Source organism: Taudactylus pleione, unplaced genomic scaffold (genome assembly GCF_031769625.1).
Source record: "Taudactylus pleione unplaced genomic scaffold, aTauple2 ptg000065l, whole genome shotgun sequence".
NCBI classification, from domain to species: Eukaryota; Metazoa; Chordata; class Amphibia; order Anura; family Myobatrachidae; genus Taudactylus; species Taudactylus pleione.
In genome coordinates, this window is record NW_028284467.1 from 6,440,266 (window position 1) to 6,454,784 (window position 14,519).

The window sequence follows — 14,519 nt, forward strand, 5'->3', positions numbered from 1 at the left end:
ATTATCACCCAATTAAATCCTTTTGGTCTGAATCATTGTGTCGCTGTTATTTTTCTTATAGTATCATTATATTTAGGTTCTGTGCAGTGGAGTTCCTGCACATTGGACATACTGTATAGAAGAGAGTGAGGGGAACATAGACTGATTTTATTTAACGTTCCAAAGTCCTAATGCAGGTATGGTCCAATGTTCTCCAATTAACCAAAGTGCAAACATGTTTACATTGTTGTACAAAATGCTTCACTTGTAAACCAGAGCTATATCTTAGCTTTATGATATTGCAACATTTATATAGTAGTGTTTATTGCACCATATAGGTGAAATGATCTGCAAATGTAACAGAAAGCAAAGTGTTTGAGTGTCTGTATGTATATTGTGCCACCACTATAATCTGCATTTTAGAGAATTACAAGTTAGACATGAGTAATTTGCAGAATAAAAGGGAAATTTAAAGTAAAAAGATAATGAAGATATTCGGCCCCTTAGAGCTTAATGATTTAATGGAAAACTATTGATATTTTTTTTTTCACTGCAGAGCAAAGCTGGTGACATTGTTACCATTTCCTCAAAGTACAAACAGAATTATGAATGCAAGCTCCCAGCGGTTGCCGTGAAATTTCAGCAGGAGAAGGAGGACGAATCTCAGGCTTACACCGGTCTCGGAATAGCTGATCTTTTGAAGCCCATGGAAGCCGCACCATGTCTAACAAAGGTAGAATTTTACAGCATACCAGTGATTTGGTTTCCTATGTGCAGCTGTTTGTATTCAGTGATAACTGTGTAATAGGATTTGTTTTTTCTAAATTAAATATTGAAAATAATAAGACGTTCTAAAGAGGTTTTATTTTTTTTTCAGACTAAAGACTGGTGGACATATGAGTTTTGTTATGGAAAGCACATACAACAATACCATATTGAAGGTATAAATGTTTCTGAATATTGCTGCAGTGAATAATACAAATTAAATCTTGCGTGTTGCCAGCATTCTATAAACGTTCCAGTTACATTTTGCTAGGGAAATGTCTAATGACTTCACACTTGATGGGACTAGAGCATGTTAATGGTTAATATCTTTGGTTGTATTTTAATATGTACTTACTCGGCATGCAGCATAAGAACATCCACAAATAAAATGCACTTAGAACCTGAAAAGTGATAAAGTGGTGTTAATAGAGCAAATTATTGAAGGTTTCTGGTATATTTCAAAATCTTGCCCTGTAATTCAGAAAGTAATGGGCAAGAAAAGTTTTACTTCCAAGGGTCTTTTTTAGCAGTCATTTATTGCTCTGAGCACTGTGGCTCACACCTGCTTTCTGCAAAGACCCTTTACACAAACTGCATTGCTTAAGGAAGAGTTGGCTTAAAGCAGTTGCCCACTTGCAGGTAAGCCCCCTTTACTAAATAGTGTCCACACTCCTGTCTCCTGTGTCACTAGGAACTGGCTTATACACACAGCTTATTGCACTTGGCAACTCAATCCCTTTCTGATAGAGCTCTGCTGTAAAGGATTGTGTAAACTATAATACGTCATTGTGAGCGGCAGATTGGGTGTAGCAAAAATATCTGAGATCTGGTTCTTATCCATGGGAGAGTGGATGTATGCACCTTTCATTTTGCTAAATATGGAGAGTCAGGGGGGAATGGTGTCTAGTAGGAATTATATCTATCTATCTATATATATCTATATATCTCCTTTTACCTGTTCACAACACACAATGCAGGCTGTTGCGTTGTTGGCTATGTCTACACTTTTTTAACTAAGAAATGATGACCAGATGACTTAAGTGATAATTTGGACAATACAGCCTATTTATAAACTAGTAACAGTAATCAGTCATGTATATCCTATCTAAATAAATCTCATGATATTCATTTTTAAAAAAAAAAATTTTTTAAATTGAGTAGTTCATCGCAGTGTAACCTATCGTACAGCACTTTAGCAAACCTGGACTGTAGCCACCTTGAAATACCTGCCAAATACGATCAAATTTAGATTCAGCCTTGTGGGCAAAATATAGATATTAATCTAATCTCATGACATTCCACCGCACAGTGGGTTGTAATGAGGCACGTTATTTTCCGGATCTAATCCAATGTATCTTGAAACTGGTTAGGGAAGGCACTGGTGTGATCTGTGCACTCTGGCACTGATCCGATCCGAGTCTCCTAGCAGTAAAGCAGAAGGGATAGAAGAAGAGTCTTGGTTATACCCTCATGAATATTGTCTCAGCCAATGTTATTAATTTATTATAATTACATTGTTAATTTTTTTTTAATTATTAATAATAAAAATCATAATGTAGGTGATAGATGTGCTTACAATTTTGGTGCTCTAAGCAGATGCTTTAATGTACTCTTCTCTGCTTTCCCTTTTTAGTCTTTTCTATTGTTAAATACGAAGACCTAAATATAGTATTGATGTTTCAGGAATTTTCTATTTCTAATTACCCAAAACCTTTCCTTCAAGCTTAATATTCACATTACAGTATCCTTTGAGGTGTAGCATGAGGTTCTTTGGTGTAAGGGTTTGGGGAATAGAAAATTGCAGGGTCATTTAGGAACTGAGGCGTTTGCATAGCACATATAAATTTTTCTAGTTTTGCTTACAGTTATGGATTGCATAGTCAACACTGAATGCTTCTCACCATATTGTTCTCCTCTGGCAGTTGCATAAATCCCCAAAAATTTAGGGAATGGCACTTTCACAATTATATACAGATCATTGAGAGCAGAATTGCCGTATATACTAAAATACATTACTAGATTTTTTTTTTTGTTGAGTGATTTACTGAAAGCCAACCCACACATCCGAGCCAGTGATTTTAAACCACTATTTTTATAACCACCATGAGCTTCTTATATATGGGTATAATAAACTGTAAGATGTATTAAGTGGCAGATTGCCAAAGACACATGGCAAGAATCCAAGATTCCGTTCACTATTTGTGCCATCTCTTGCTTGTCATCTGTATGTTTGCTCATAGCCTGTACAGAGAGATAATATACAGTTATTACCAATATCTAAATTTTATTCTCGCTGTTCTATGCAAATAATTTTTACATTGGATAACCTTTTATATTCCATTGGCTTGTAAAATAATTAATAAAACATAGTGCTTTATTTCTCCTTCATCCACTAGGGGACACTGGAGTCTCAGTACAGTGGGGTATAGATGTGGGATAACCTGGAGCTGGCACTTTAATAAATTTGAATAGTAGCTAGCTCCTCCCCCTCAATACCTCCCTACAGGTCAGTCTTAACTTTGTGTCAAGGGACCTGGTCACGTACAAGAGCTCTCTGCTAAAAAAAAATCGGTGGATCCTCGATCAGCATGAGGATCAGACAGGCAGCTCACTGCCCCTGCCTGTCTGCTTCGTTGGAGCTGCCAAGAGACCTCACGCGCTGGGGTCTTCAGCTATAGAGACCACTGTCTCTGGGGGGGTAGCCAGATGCGCCGCATTTGTCGCGCTCCCCCATTAGCAAGCCCGCCGCCGGCAGCATTTGGCAGCAGAGGGTTAGTGACTCCTGGCACTCTGAGTAGCAGGGTGACCAGGAGGAAATGACAGACGGGCACTAAAACTAAGCAGAGGCGCTGAAAGGTGCCAGAACGGAGGGGGCGGAGCCTAACATGCAGTTCTGCTCCTGCCTCCCAGCAGCCCCAGCGCTTCCAGAAGGAGGCTGGTGGCCATTTTACAAACACAAGGCTGCTGACACACACAGAGAAAGATCTGTCTTCCCAGATTGTGCCTGCACAGTGGGGATAGATTTGTGAAGACCAGGTCGGACTGTGTTTACACAGTGATTAAGACATTATATTGTGTTAATAGCGCTGGTCTCTGAAGCAGCGCTGGTTGGGCGGGGTTGATAGCATAATCTCCCTCTATGCCCTTATCTCTTCTTCAAACAGTCTCTCTATGTGTTTGTCTGTATCACTACTATTCTCTGTGTGTCTGTGTACAGTGAAGTGGTAGAATGACATCTAAGGGATCTAAGGCTGCACAAAATACTTTCTCCTGAAAGAATTGTACAGAGAAGTTTACACAGGGACTATCATCCAGTTCCCTGTTGTGTGATGATCCGGAAAAGGACGACATGCCTGATACAGAGGAAGGGAAGGTACAGGTGCCAGAGGAAGCGGAGCCTGTATATCAGGGGGTAGAGGCACTGATTGCAGCGATACGCCAGGTGTTACATGTTGAGGACAGGGATCCTGTAGAGGCTGTCTATCTTTAATAAAAAGCAAAGGCTGGAAGCCTCCTTTCCAGTGTCTGAGGAATTAGACGAGAGTGTGGAAACACCCTGATAAAGTTTCAGGTTTCAAGAACGCTTTTATCATACTATCCCTTTCCTGCAGAAAGCAGGCATTTAAGCAAAACACCTCCTTCAGTGGACCCTTCAGTGTCACGTCTGTCAAAAAAGACAGTGCTCCCTGATCCAGGGGCAGTGTCTTTAAAGGAGCCTTCTGACAGGAAGTTAGAAACTACCTTGAAGTCAATGTACACTGTAGCAGGGGTGTCTCTTCGACATGCATTAGTCAGCTGTTGGGTCAGCAAGGCGGTGGAAGCATGGGCTACACAGCTCGTTGAGGGCCTTAAGACTGGGGCTCCGGCGGAGGCTCTGGTTCCTCTAGCCAAACAAATTGCAGAGTCTGCTGCTTTTCTTGGAGAGGCTTCTAAGGATATTTGTAGTCTTTCCTCTAGATCCTCTGCCTTGGCTGTCTCAGCCTGCAGAGCCCTGTGGCTGCGACAATGGCAGGCGGATGCGGAATCCAAGAGAGCCGTGGAAGCGCTTCCATTCACAGGAGAAGCTCTGTTTGGAACAGAACTGGATAAGTGGCTATCTCAAGCCACAGGTGGTAAGTTCACTTATCTCCCATCTGCTGCTCCTCCCCCCAGGAAGCCCTTTGCCGGACCATCCTTTCGTATTCCAGGGAGATTCAGGGGCCGTGGCAGAGGTGCTCCCGCTATCTCCCGTGGTTCCAGAGGCAGGGGAAGAGCCACTGCATCCTCCTCCCAGAAATATAAGGCTTCATTTAAGCCTCCAGCATGACGCGCTCCCTTCTCTCCTGGGGGACCCCAGGGTGGGAGCTCGCCTTTGCAATTTCAAAGAAGTTTGGCTCCAGTCTTGCCAGGACGAGTGGGTCTGGGACATCATTATTCAAGGGTTGAAGCTGGATTTTCAGATTCAACCTCCTCGTTTTTTCACAACCGGTTTGCCGGCATCTGCGGACAAACTGGTTATTATACAGGAGGCAGTAGAAAAGCTACTGTCTTCTTGAGTACTAGTGCATGTCCCTATCCACCAGCAGTGCCAAGGCTTTTATTCCAGTTTGTTTGTGGTTCCCAAGCCGGATGACTCGGTGAGACCCGTTCTGAACTTGAAACATCTCAATCCTTATTTGCGGACTTTCAAGTTCAAGATGGAGTCCCTGCAATCCATCATTGCAGGGCTAGAGAGGGGCGAGTTTCTCGTATCCTTAGACATAAAGGATGCTTATCTCCACATACCCATTTGGCCGCCTCATCAGGCATTCCTTCGGTTCGCAGTGCGGGCCTGTCATTTTCAATTCCAGGTCTTACCTTTCAGTCTTTCATCAGCACCAAGAGTGTTCACGAAGGTCATGGCAGTAATGATGGCCCTTCTTCGGATACAAGGGGTTACTGTCGTCCCTTACTTGGACGACCTATTCCTCAAGGCTCCGTCAGTCTCTCAATTACTGCAGGACATCCGGATAACACAGAGTCTGCTGTTGCAACATGGATGGATCCTGAATTACCAAAAATCTCATCTGCAGCCTACACAGCGTCTGCCTTTTCTAGGGATGATTTTGGACACAGTAGAGCAGAAAGTATTTCTTCCGCAGGAAAAAGTCGCCTCCATCAAACACATGGTGCGATTGATACTGCGTCATCGTAGGGTGTCAGTGCACCTGTGTATTCGCCTTCTGGGAAAGATGGTTGCGTCCTTCCAGTCCATCCAATATGGGAGGTTCCCTGCCCGTCCATTCCAACTGGACCTCCTCTCTCAGTGGTCAGGGTCCCACCTCTTCCTTCACCAGCGAGTTCAACTGTCACCCAGGACTCGGGCATATCTCCTTTTGGTGGCTGAATTCCTCTCATCTATTGGCAGGCAAGAGGTTTGCATTGTGGGAATGGATTCTCCTCACCACAGACTCCTGTCTGAGAGGATGGGGGACAGTGACTCAGGGAAGCCACTTTCAGGGCCTCTGGACTCTGCTGGAGGCAGTACTGCCCATAAACATTTTGTAGCTAAGGGCCGTTTTCTATGCTCTTCAGGTGTCACATCCTCTGTTGAAGGGCAAGGCCATCAGAGTGCAATCCGACAATGCCACGGTTGTGGCGTACAACAAATTGGGTGGAACCAAGAGTCGGTCTGCCATGAGGGAGTTAAGCCGCATTCTTCTCTGGAAAGAGGAATATGTGGTAGCGATATCAGCAATTTTCATATCAGGGGTAGAAAATTGGGAGGCCGATTACATCAGTCGACAGGACATCCATCCGGGAGAGTGGATGCTCAATCCACAGGTCTTCCAACAACTGATTCAGCGTTGGGGTCTGCCTCAGGTAGATCTTATGGCGTGGAGACTGAACCATCAACTGCCACGTTACTGCTCCAGGACGAGAGATCCACAGGCAGTGGCGGTGGATGCTCTAACAGCTCCTTGGCGGTTTCAGTTTGTCTACCTGTTTCCACCACTCCCACTCCTTCCTCGTCTGCTGCAAAGAATCAAACGAGAAAGGGTAAAGGTTCTGTTGGTGGCTCCAGACTGGCCCAGACGGGCGTGGTATTCCAACCTACGTCTTCTACTGATAGACGACCCGTGGCCTCTCCCACTGCAAGAAGATCAACTGCAACAGGGTTCGTTCATTTATCAGGACTTAAAGCGGCTTCGTTTGACGGCGTGGTTGTTGAAAGGGCTATCTTAAGAAAGAAGGGTATCCCTTCCAGCGTGATTCTACTATGTTAAGGGCTAGAAAGGAAGTTACCTCTAAGCGATCATCGTATATGGAAGGCATATGTCGCTTGGTGTAAACGCAAGGGTGCGCCACCGTCAGAATTCAACTTAGCCAGGCTGCTGCTTTTTCTACAGGCTGGTTTATCAGCAGGTCTTCGTCTGGGATCTTTAAAAGTTCAAGTATCGGCTTTGTCTATTTTCTGTCAAAAGCGACTAGCATTATTACCGGATGTCCAGACTTTTCTACAGGGGTTGTCAGATTACAACCTCCGTTTGTACTTCCTACGGCCCCATGGGATTTGGATTTGGTCCTCTCTTTTCTCCAATCTTCCCTATTTGAACCTTTACAGACAGTGGAATTAAAATTTTTCTCATGGAAAGTGGTTCTCCTGTTGGCGCTCGCCTCTGTTAGGCGTGTGTCTGAGCTAGGGGCGCTTTCTTGTCCGCCTTACCTAATTTTTCATGAAGATAGGGCTGAGCTACGCACGCAGTTATCTTTTTTTGCCTAAGGTAGTGTCTGTGTTTCACATCAACCAACCGATCGTGGTTCCGGTGTTTAAAGAGGATTCTTCGGCTTCCAGATCCCTAGATGTTGTCCGGGCTCTTTGGCTTCATGTTGATAGGACGGCATTCCACCGGAAGTCGGATACGCTGTTTGTTCGATATGATATGGTGCGGCCAGGCTTGCCGGCTTCTAAGGCTACTATTTCTAGATGGATTCATCAGACAAGCCTATCTGTCTGCATCAAAGCAACCACCTACTTCAATCACAGCACATTCTACGCACTCGGTGGGTCCTTTGTGGGCGGCTGCCCGCCGGGTTTCCCTGACCCAGCTTTGTCGGGCCGGCATACTTTTACCGTTTTGACACGTTTGCGGCATCTGCTTCACAGTATGACCGTGCTGTTTTGCAGGGTCTCAGCACTCTCTCGCCGGGATGTGAGCTCTTGGACGTCCCCACTGTACTGAGATTCCAGGGTCCCCCTAGTGGATGAAGGAGAAAACAGGATTTTGGTACTTACCGTTAAATCCCTTTCTCAGATTCCACAGGAGACACTGGATGCCCACCCGGCGCTGTTCCACCTGCATTTGTTATTGTTCTGCCAGGTTTGGACAGTCAGATTTTTTTCTTCAAGGTCTGCTTGATTTGTTTGCATATTTGCTACTTGTTTATGTATGTTCTAGTTCTCTTCTCCTCTGTTATTCTATTACCAGCTCTCCTCGGGCACAGTTTATTAAGACTGACCTGTAGGGGGGTATAGAGCGGGATGAGATGGCTACTATTCAAATTTATTAAAGTACCAGCTCCCGGTTATCCCACATCTATACCCAACTGTAATGAGACTCCAATGTCCCCTGTGGAATCTGAGAAAGGGATTTAATGGTAAGTACCAAAATCCTGTTTTTTTTTAAATAAGGCAAAAGGTATCCTCTTACAAATATAAGTAAAAAAGCTATGAAACTATAAAGTTGTTATATTGCTTCATAGACTGTATCATAATTAATAATAAGTTAACTATATAGTGCACACATTATGCAGAGCTTTAAATACCATATTTAGTCATTCATGTCAGTCCTTGCCACAGTGATGCTTACAATCTATATTCCCTATTTTCAGACACACTAGGGTTAATATATTTTTTTTGCTAAGCCAATTGGAGGTGTGTGTGTGTGTGTGTGTGTATATATATATAAAATTATCATCATCATCCTTTATTTATATGGCGCCACAAAGGTTCCACAGTGCCTCACAAAGTACAAAAACAAATGAGCAAACACGAAAACAGCGACTTACAGGACAAGGACATAGTTTATAAACATTGCTGCAATAGCAATCATAACACTCAAAGCAGCAGGGCATCAGCATTCAAGTGTCAAGTGCCCTTATGGAGAGTTTGGAGTAGATGATCTCTACACGACTCGCGGTGCGGTGTGAACGGGTAACCCAGGTTGAGGCGACCTTGGTCCCGTTCACTGCATAGGGAGAGCCGGCGTTTGGAGATGAGAACTCCAAACGCTGGCTCAGCAGCGATGGTGGTGACGTCATCGAAACGGCATTAGTGTCGGGCCGCCAGTTTGAAAGGGGTCTTGGGCGGATCGCTCCTGTGATTGACTCATGCACAGATCCTGGGTGCGACCCGCCATTAGCGATGTGAAAATGGTATCGCGCTTACTGCAGGGAGCCAGCAGTTATCATACCTGACATAACCGAAGTACAGACTGAGCTGGTTCACTAGTGATACTCAGTATTAGGTGAGAATGTTACAATTATTACACCAGATTGTGGAATAAATATTGTTGTGAGATTGCATCTAAACTGTGTTGCTTTTCTCTGTGTCTGGGGATTCCTTGCCCCCTGCTGGGGTGTGGCATCAGTAAAGAGCTGCTGAAAGAAAACTTCCCACCAAGGAAACTCTGATCTATATGCGCACCACACATTTTATCACCCTTACTACTTATCACATTTACATACTAAATATTTTTATTTTTGGACTGTTGGAGCTAACCAGAATCCCTGAATGAAACCCATGCACGGGGAGAGAACATAAACACTCCTCAAAGATAGGGCTTTGATTGGAATTAAACCCATGAGCTCAAGGCAGCAGAGCTAATCACTGCACTACCGTGCTGCCCATTGACAAGAACTGCAGAATTAACATAAAACAAAAGTATCTTTATTACGTATGAACATTTGAGCATTCTTCTCTTGTGCCCTCTAGTTATTTGCTGTGTGTAAAATCTTTCTTTAGAATCAGAGGTAAAAGGAGACATACTGTATCTTGGATACTATCAGTCGGAATTTGACTGGGATAATGAGACTGCAAAGGTGCGTGGATTTTCTCCATCCGTGTCAAAGCTAGTTGTTTTATTTGCAATTTAAGCATGTATTATAAATGTTTCCTAAAGTAATACCCCTTTTCTACCAAACAAATAACCTGGGTTATTGCCAGGTCGATCCGGGTTGATGCTCTGTGTGAATGGCTCCCAAAAAAATAACCCGGGTCGATTTTACCAGGCAATCTTACTCTGGTTGAGAGCAGGGTTGAAAACGGGTTGTTCCCGGGTCATGAGGCAGTGTAAACGGGTGCTACCCTGCTTATTTGACCCGGCTAGCTCTGAATGATGCTGATTGGAGCATCTGGGGCACTGGCAGATGATGTAATTTGTCAGTGCCCTGCCTAGAGAGACTCACATGAAGCCATCGCTTGCCTGCCTAACTTCTTGCACCACAGCAGCCTGACCAGCAGCCACAAAAGCAGGCAGTCACACAGCCTGCCACAGCCAGAACTGCAGCCTGCACCACAGCCTGACCAGCAGCCACAAATGCAGGCTGATACACAGCCGGCCACAGCCAGAACAGCAACCTGTAGCAATACTGTAAGCTGTCCCCACCCCTCTCTTTTGCTGCCTTTTGTGACCATCTTTGTCAGACCTTAAAGCAGACCATTTTTTAATGACTTCTATAGAGAAAAGCAGGGATTACCAGGGTTCAGTGTAAACTGGGCAAACCCAGGAATAACCCGGGTCGAGTTGCAGTGTAAACTGGGTATGAAGCCGAGTTCAACCCGGGATTGACCAGTGTTCAAATTCCAGGGTCGGACCCGGTATTTTGGTGTAAAAGGGGTGTAACTGATCAATAATGCAAGTCATGCTTTAGGTAAAATGTCGGATTGCTGCATGTTACAGTAGCTTTCAGTCCTATCTAGGATGTCCTATATACTTTAGCATAAACTATATTATTTAAATATATTTTAACTACCTATATTGACTTCCCTTTCCATGTTTACATAGAAAATTATTCAGGGCTTGCTCATGCATGCTGTCATCATTGTTTTATTGTGTCATCTTGTAGACCAGCAAGGAAACTTGTATCCTAGGTTTAAGATGCGGTATAGTCTGTGACTTCTCTTGTGGTAAAACTGTTTGGCCCAAATGTAATGGGGTCAGAGTTTTGGCAACTGTGCGAGTATAGCACTATACTTGCACATTTTTAGAACTCGCCCTATGTAATACGGTGCAAGAACATGCAAATGCTCATGTTTCTCACATTCCTGCAACTTGCAGTGGCCAAACTCCCATCCAGATTTTTTGCCATTGTGAGGATACAACTCGGCCAATGTAATAAAGTGCGAACTGATCCTGGTTGTAAAAATTACTGGAGGAAAAAAAGACACAGGGTTCCTCTATATTTTCATCAACCAGCACCAGGCTCAGTGAGCCTGTCCTGGTTGTGGAAATACAGGGGACAAAACGAGTAGGGGTCCCCTGTATTTTCCACAACCAGCAGCGGACTATTTCTAGCGAGGGTGTAATGCCGCATCCATGGGACCCTCCCACAGGTTCCCACATCAAAGCATTCTTCACACCTTGCTTGTCAGTCTAGGCGGAGGATCCCTGGGACCCCCCCAATAAAGACTTGGCTGATAGCCTGGGGCTATACACAGCACCCCTGGCTGGTGGGTGCCAGGTTGAATTGTGTAAAAAAACAAAAAAATATTTATATATATAATTTATATTTCTCACTCTATGGGGATGATTCAGTTGTTTGATTCACCCCGCTGGGCGTCTATACGAATAGGTGCCTGACGGAGCGATTCAATTATTGCTCCGTTCATACGTTTAAAGCTGCTGGGGGATACAAACCTCCCACATTAGTCGCTGCAATAGCCATTAATGCCATTCATCCACTTGCCGTCTGTGAAATGAGTGTACAATTACAACATTGTAATCGTGCAGTCGTTTTACAGTCTGTGATGTGCCTACACGGAACGATCAGTTATTCAGTATAAGCACATCAATCATCCCCGAACATGGTCAACCTGACGTTATCGTCGGGTTGACCAGCATGTTCGGGCGATGATGGATGTCAAAAACGACCAGCGGGCGCACGCATAGCTGGTCGTTTTTGACATTAAACTTCCCGATTTGCGGCCGATTAACAAGCGATTTAACGATGTCGTTATCGTTCAATCGCTCTGTTGGTTTAATCGCGTAGTGGATATCCACTAGCGTAGTGGATACTCTGCATTCTTTAACCACACACACCTTCCTGGGCAGGGCTCAGCGTCCAGTGGGGATCCTCTAGCTAGACCATGGAGGGCTGTCTCCGGTCTTTGATAGGTTCTGAGGTTGTTATCTGGCCTTGGCGAGCCCTGACATGGGTGGTGTGAGCTCTGGTCACTACTGCTGAAAATTTAGTTGTGGGGCTTCACAGTGATTTGCCCTAGGATTCCCTTTTGAATTGTGAGGACATTCGCGTCAAGCTCTGTGTGGGAGGCCAGGCAAGACTGAGGTAATTTCCAGGTTGTCTGCTACGGCTGCTTTGGCTTGAAGGGCCCTTTGGCTCTACATTTCTCATACGCATTGTTCCTTACACTATCTTCTATTTGGTAAGGATGTTCTCTGCCGGTGGCCGTCCCTAATGGCGTGTTCCGCATTGCCAAGTTTTCGCTCCTCCTTCGAAGTGGTGCGTTCCTTGGAAGGTCAGTCTGACGCAAGCCGATTTCTTCCGAGGGAAGAATTTCTAGTAACAATCACTGGGGACATAGCTCCAAGGAAGCCTAGGTCCTTTTACGGAGTGGCTCGCTCAGGTTCGGAGACTGTTTGGTGACGTCTTTGCCTGAGACCTCGGTGGTTCGCTACCACAGCAATGCTTATTATTTTTTCACAATTAGGTGTGCTATCATACCACTCCTCTCAGTCAACATTTATTTGCTCCCACTTCTGCTGCAGTTACGGAAACGGGGGTTCTATCTCCTTCCTAGTTCGCAGGCCGAATGGCTCATTCCGGCTGCTTTTGTCTCTTCGTGCCTTGAGCACAGGGGGTGGGTGGCTCAGTTTGCATGAGTGGGTGGCTCAGTTTGCATGAACTCTCTCCAATCAGGCATCCACAGCATGGAGGCCAACAACTCCTCCTTTGTAGGCATCTGGAATTCATGTCTTCAGATTCTGTTTGAGGCAGGTCGTTATACCTCTTCAGTGGGTATTCGACTCAATCCCATGTCTATTCTGGACCCTACATTTTGGTGGTTTGCAACACAATACAGTCGGTGCTGCCGTGCATAGAACATATCATAATTCATCCCTCTGGAAGTTCGACTTGTGAAGCATACCTCAGCTTCACAGTTACGGACCTTCCTAGGTCGCTTGTTTCAAGCACTTTCGGATCAGTGCTATATCCCGACTTTTGCAAGGTATCCCTTGTCTCCTTGTCTGCGCCTTCAGTTTGGGGGGTGGCGTCTGAAAACTCTCCAGCAATATTGTGTTTTGTTTTTTTTTTACTTGCGGAGGTCAGTGAGCGGACTCTACAAATTTTGGTCAAAGTTTCGGTCTGTGCCTGGTCCGTCAATCTTATAGTCAGGACCAGGTTCTACTCACGGGAGCCCCAGTGGGTAATTCTCCAAACTTGACAGAGTTGCTCGGCATCCCTCTCGTCTCGGTTTCCAGTCTGTCTGACAGCACTCGTCACTCTCCATTTGAAGAGGGTTTCCATTCTTCTCCCCCAGGTCCACTCCTTGGTCCTTCTGGATTGGCTCATTGTGGCCACAGCCGCGCGTCTCCTGGGCTGAGGTGCCGAGAAACTGCGTATCGCCTCTGGGCCCTTGGGTCACCATCCACAACGGCTCGGCTGTTCGATGGGCTCGAGCTCCAAGCCATCGTTCCACTTCATCCAGATCTGCTGCAACTAGGGTCATTTTCTACCAGCGCACTTCCCTGGTTGTTTTTCACACCTGGCCTTCTATGTTTGAGAGTGAGAAAGCTGCAGGTCTTTCTCTCTTAGTCTGTACTAGGCTGCAAGCAAGGACTCCGTTGCCATCTCAGTTTTCGCCTCACATTACTTTGCCTTTCTTTTGGAGGGTTTGGAGGCCAGTTGCCAATTTTGTTTTTTGACGTTACAGGCTTTGGCCCTGTCATTTTCTTTTAGCGGCGTTTGGCGGCTCTTCCAACGGTCCAAACCGTTTTGTAAGGAGTGCAGCGTATTTAGCCACCGTTTTTGTCTGCAGATGCATCAGTGGAATCTTAATAGTCTTATCGGCTCTCCATGGGAGTCGTTACATTCAATGGATCTTCACTTAGTTGCTTGGAAGCTGGTCTTCCTTATGGCTATTGCCTTCCCTTGGCATAGTTCATTTTTTTAGGGTTCACAAGGCGCCTTTGCTCATCTTCCATGAAGATTGTGCGGTTCTCTGTACAGGTTTTATGACTCCAGCCGACACTGGTTTTGGATATTGTCCTTCCGGTTCTTCCTTCTTTGGCGAATTCCCGGGACTGGGATGATTTGGCTCTGCTAGTGGGGCTGAGCTCTGCAGATTTCCTTGGACATTTCGTCTTTGGTACGCCACACTATTTTCTGTGGGTTCTTTAAGATTCTTAGGACCATGGTTGACTGGCTACTCAGTAGACCCTTGTGCGTTGTATCTACTCGGGCATTACTCAGCCCTGTGACTTTTTTTTTTTTTTTTTTTACATTTTTTGCGCAATGCAATTTCCGGATCTTAACTTTTTTTTTTACGATTTTTAATGATTCACGGAAATGTTTTA

At 45.0% G+C, this 14,519-nt stretch overlaps 1 protein-coding gene across 2 annotated transcripts in view; it reads left to right on the forward strand.

Annotated features, from left to right (window-relative positions):
- The window catches only part of OS9 (OS9 endoplasmic reticulum lectin), a 68,350-nt gene that overhangs the window by 15,160 nt on the left and 38,671 nt on the right, over positions 1 to 14,519 (forward strand). For both annotated transcript variants that reach the window (XM_088465917.1, XM_088465918.1), the window contains exons 2-4: positions 536 to 712; positions 857 to 920; positions 9,728 to 9,804. In XM_088465917.1, the coding sequence (XP_088322043.1) occupies positions 536 to 712; positions 857 to 920; positions 9,728 to 9,804 (318 nt within the window). The remainder of the gene's footprint in view (positions 1 to 535; positions 713 to 856; positions 921 to 9,727; positions 9,805 to 14,519) is intronic.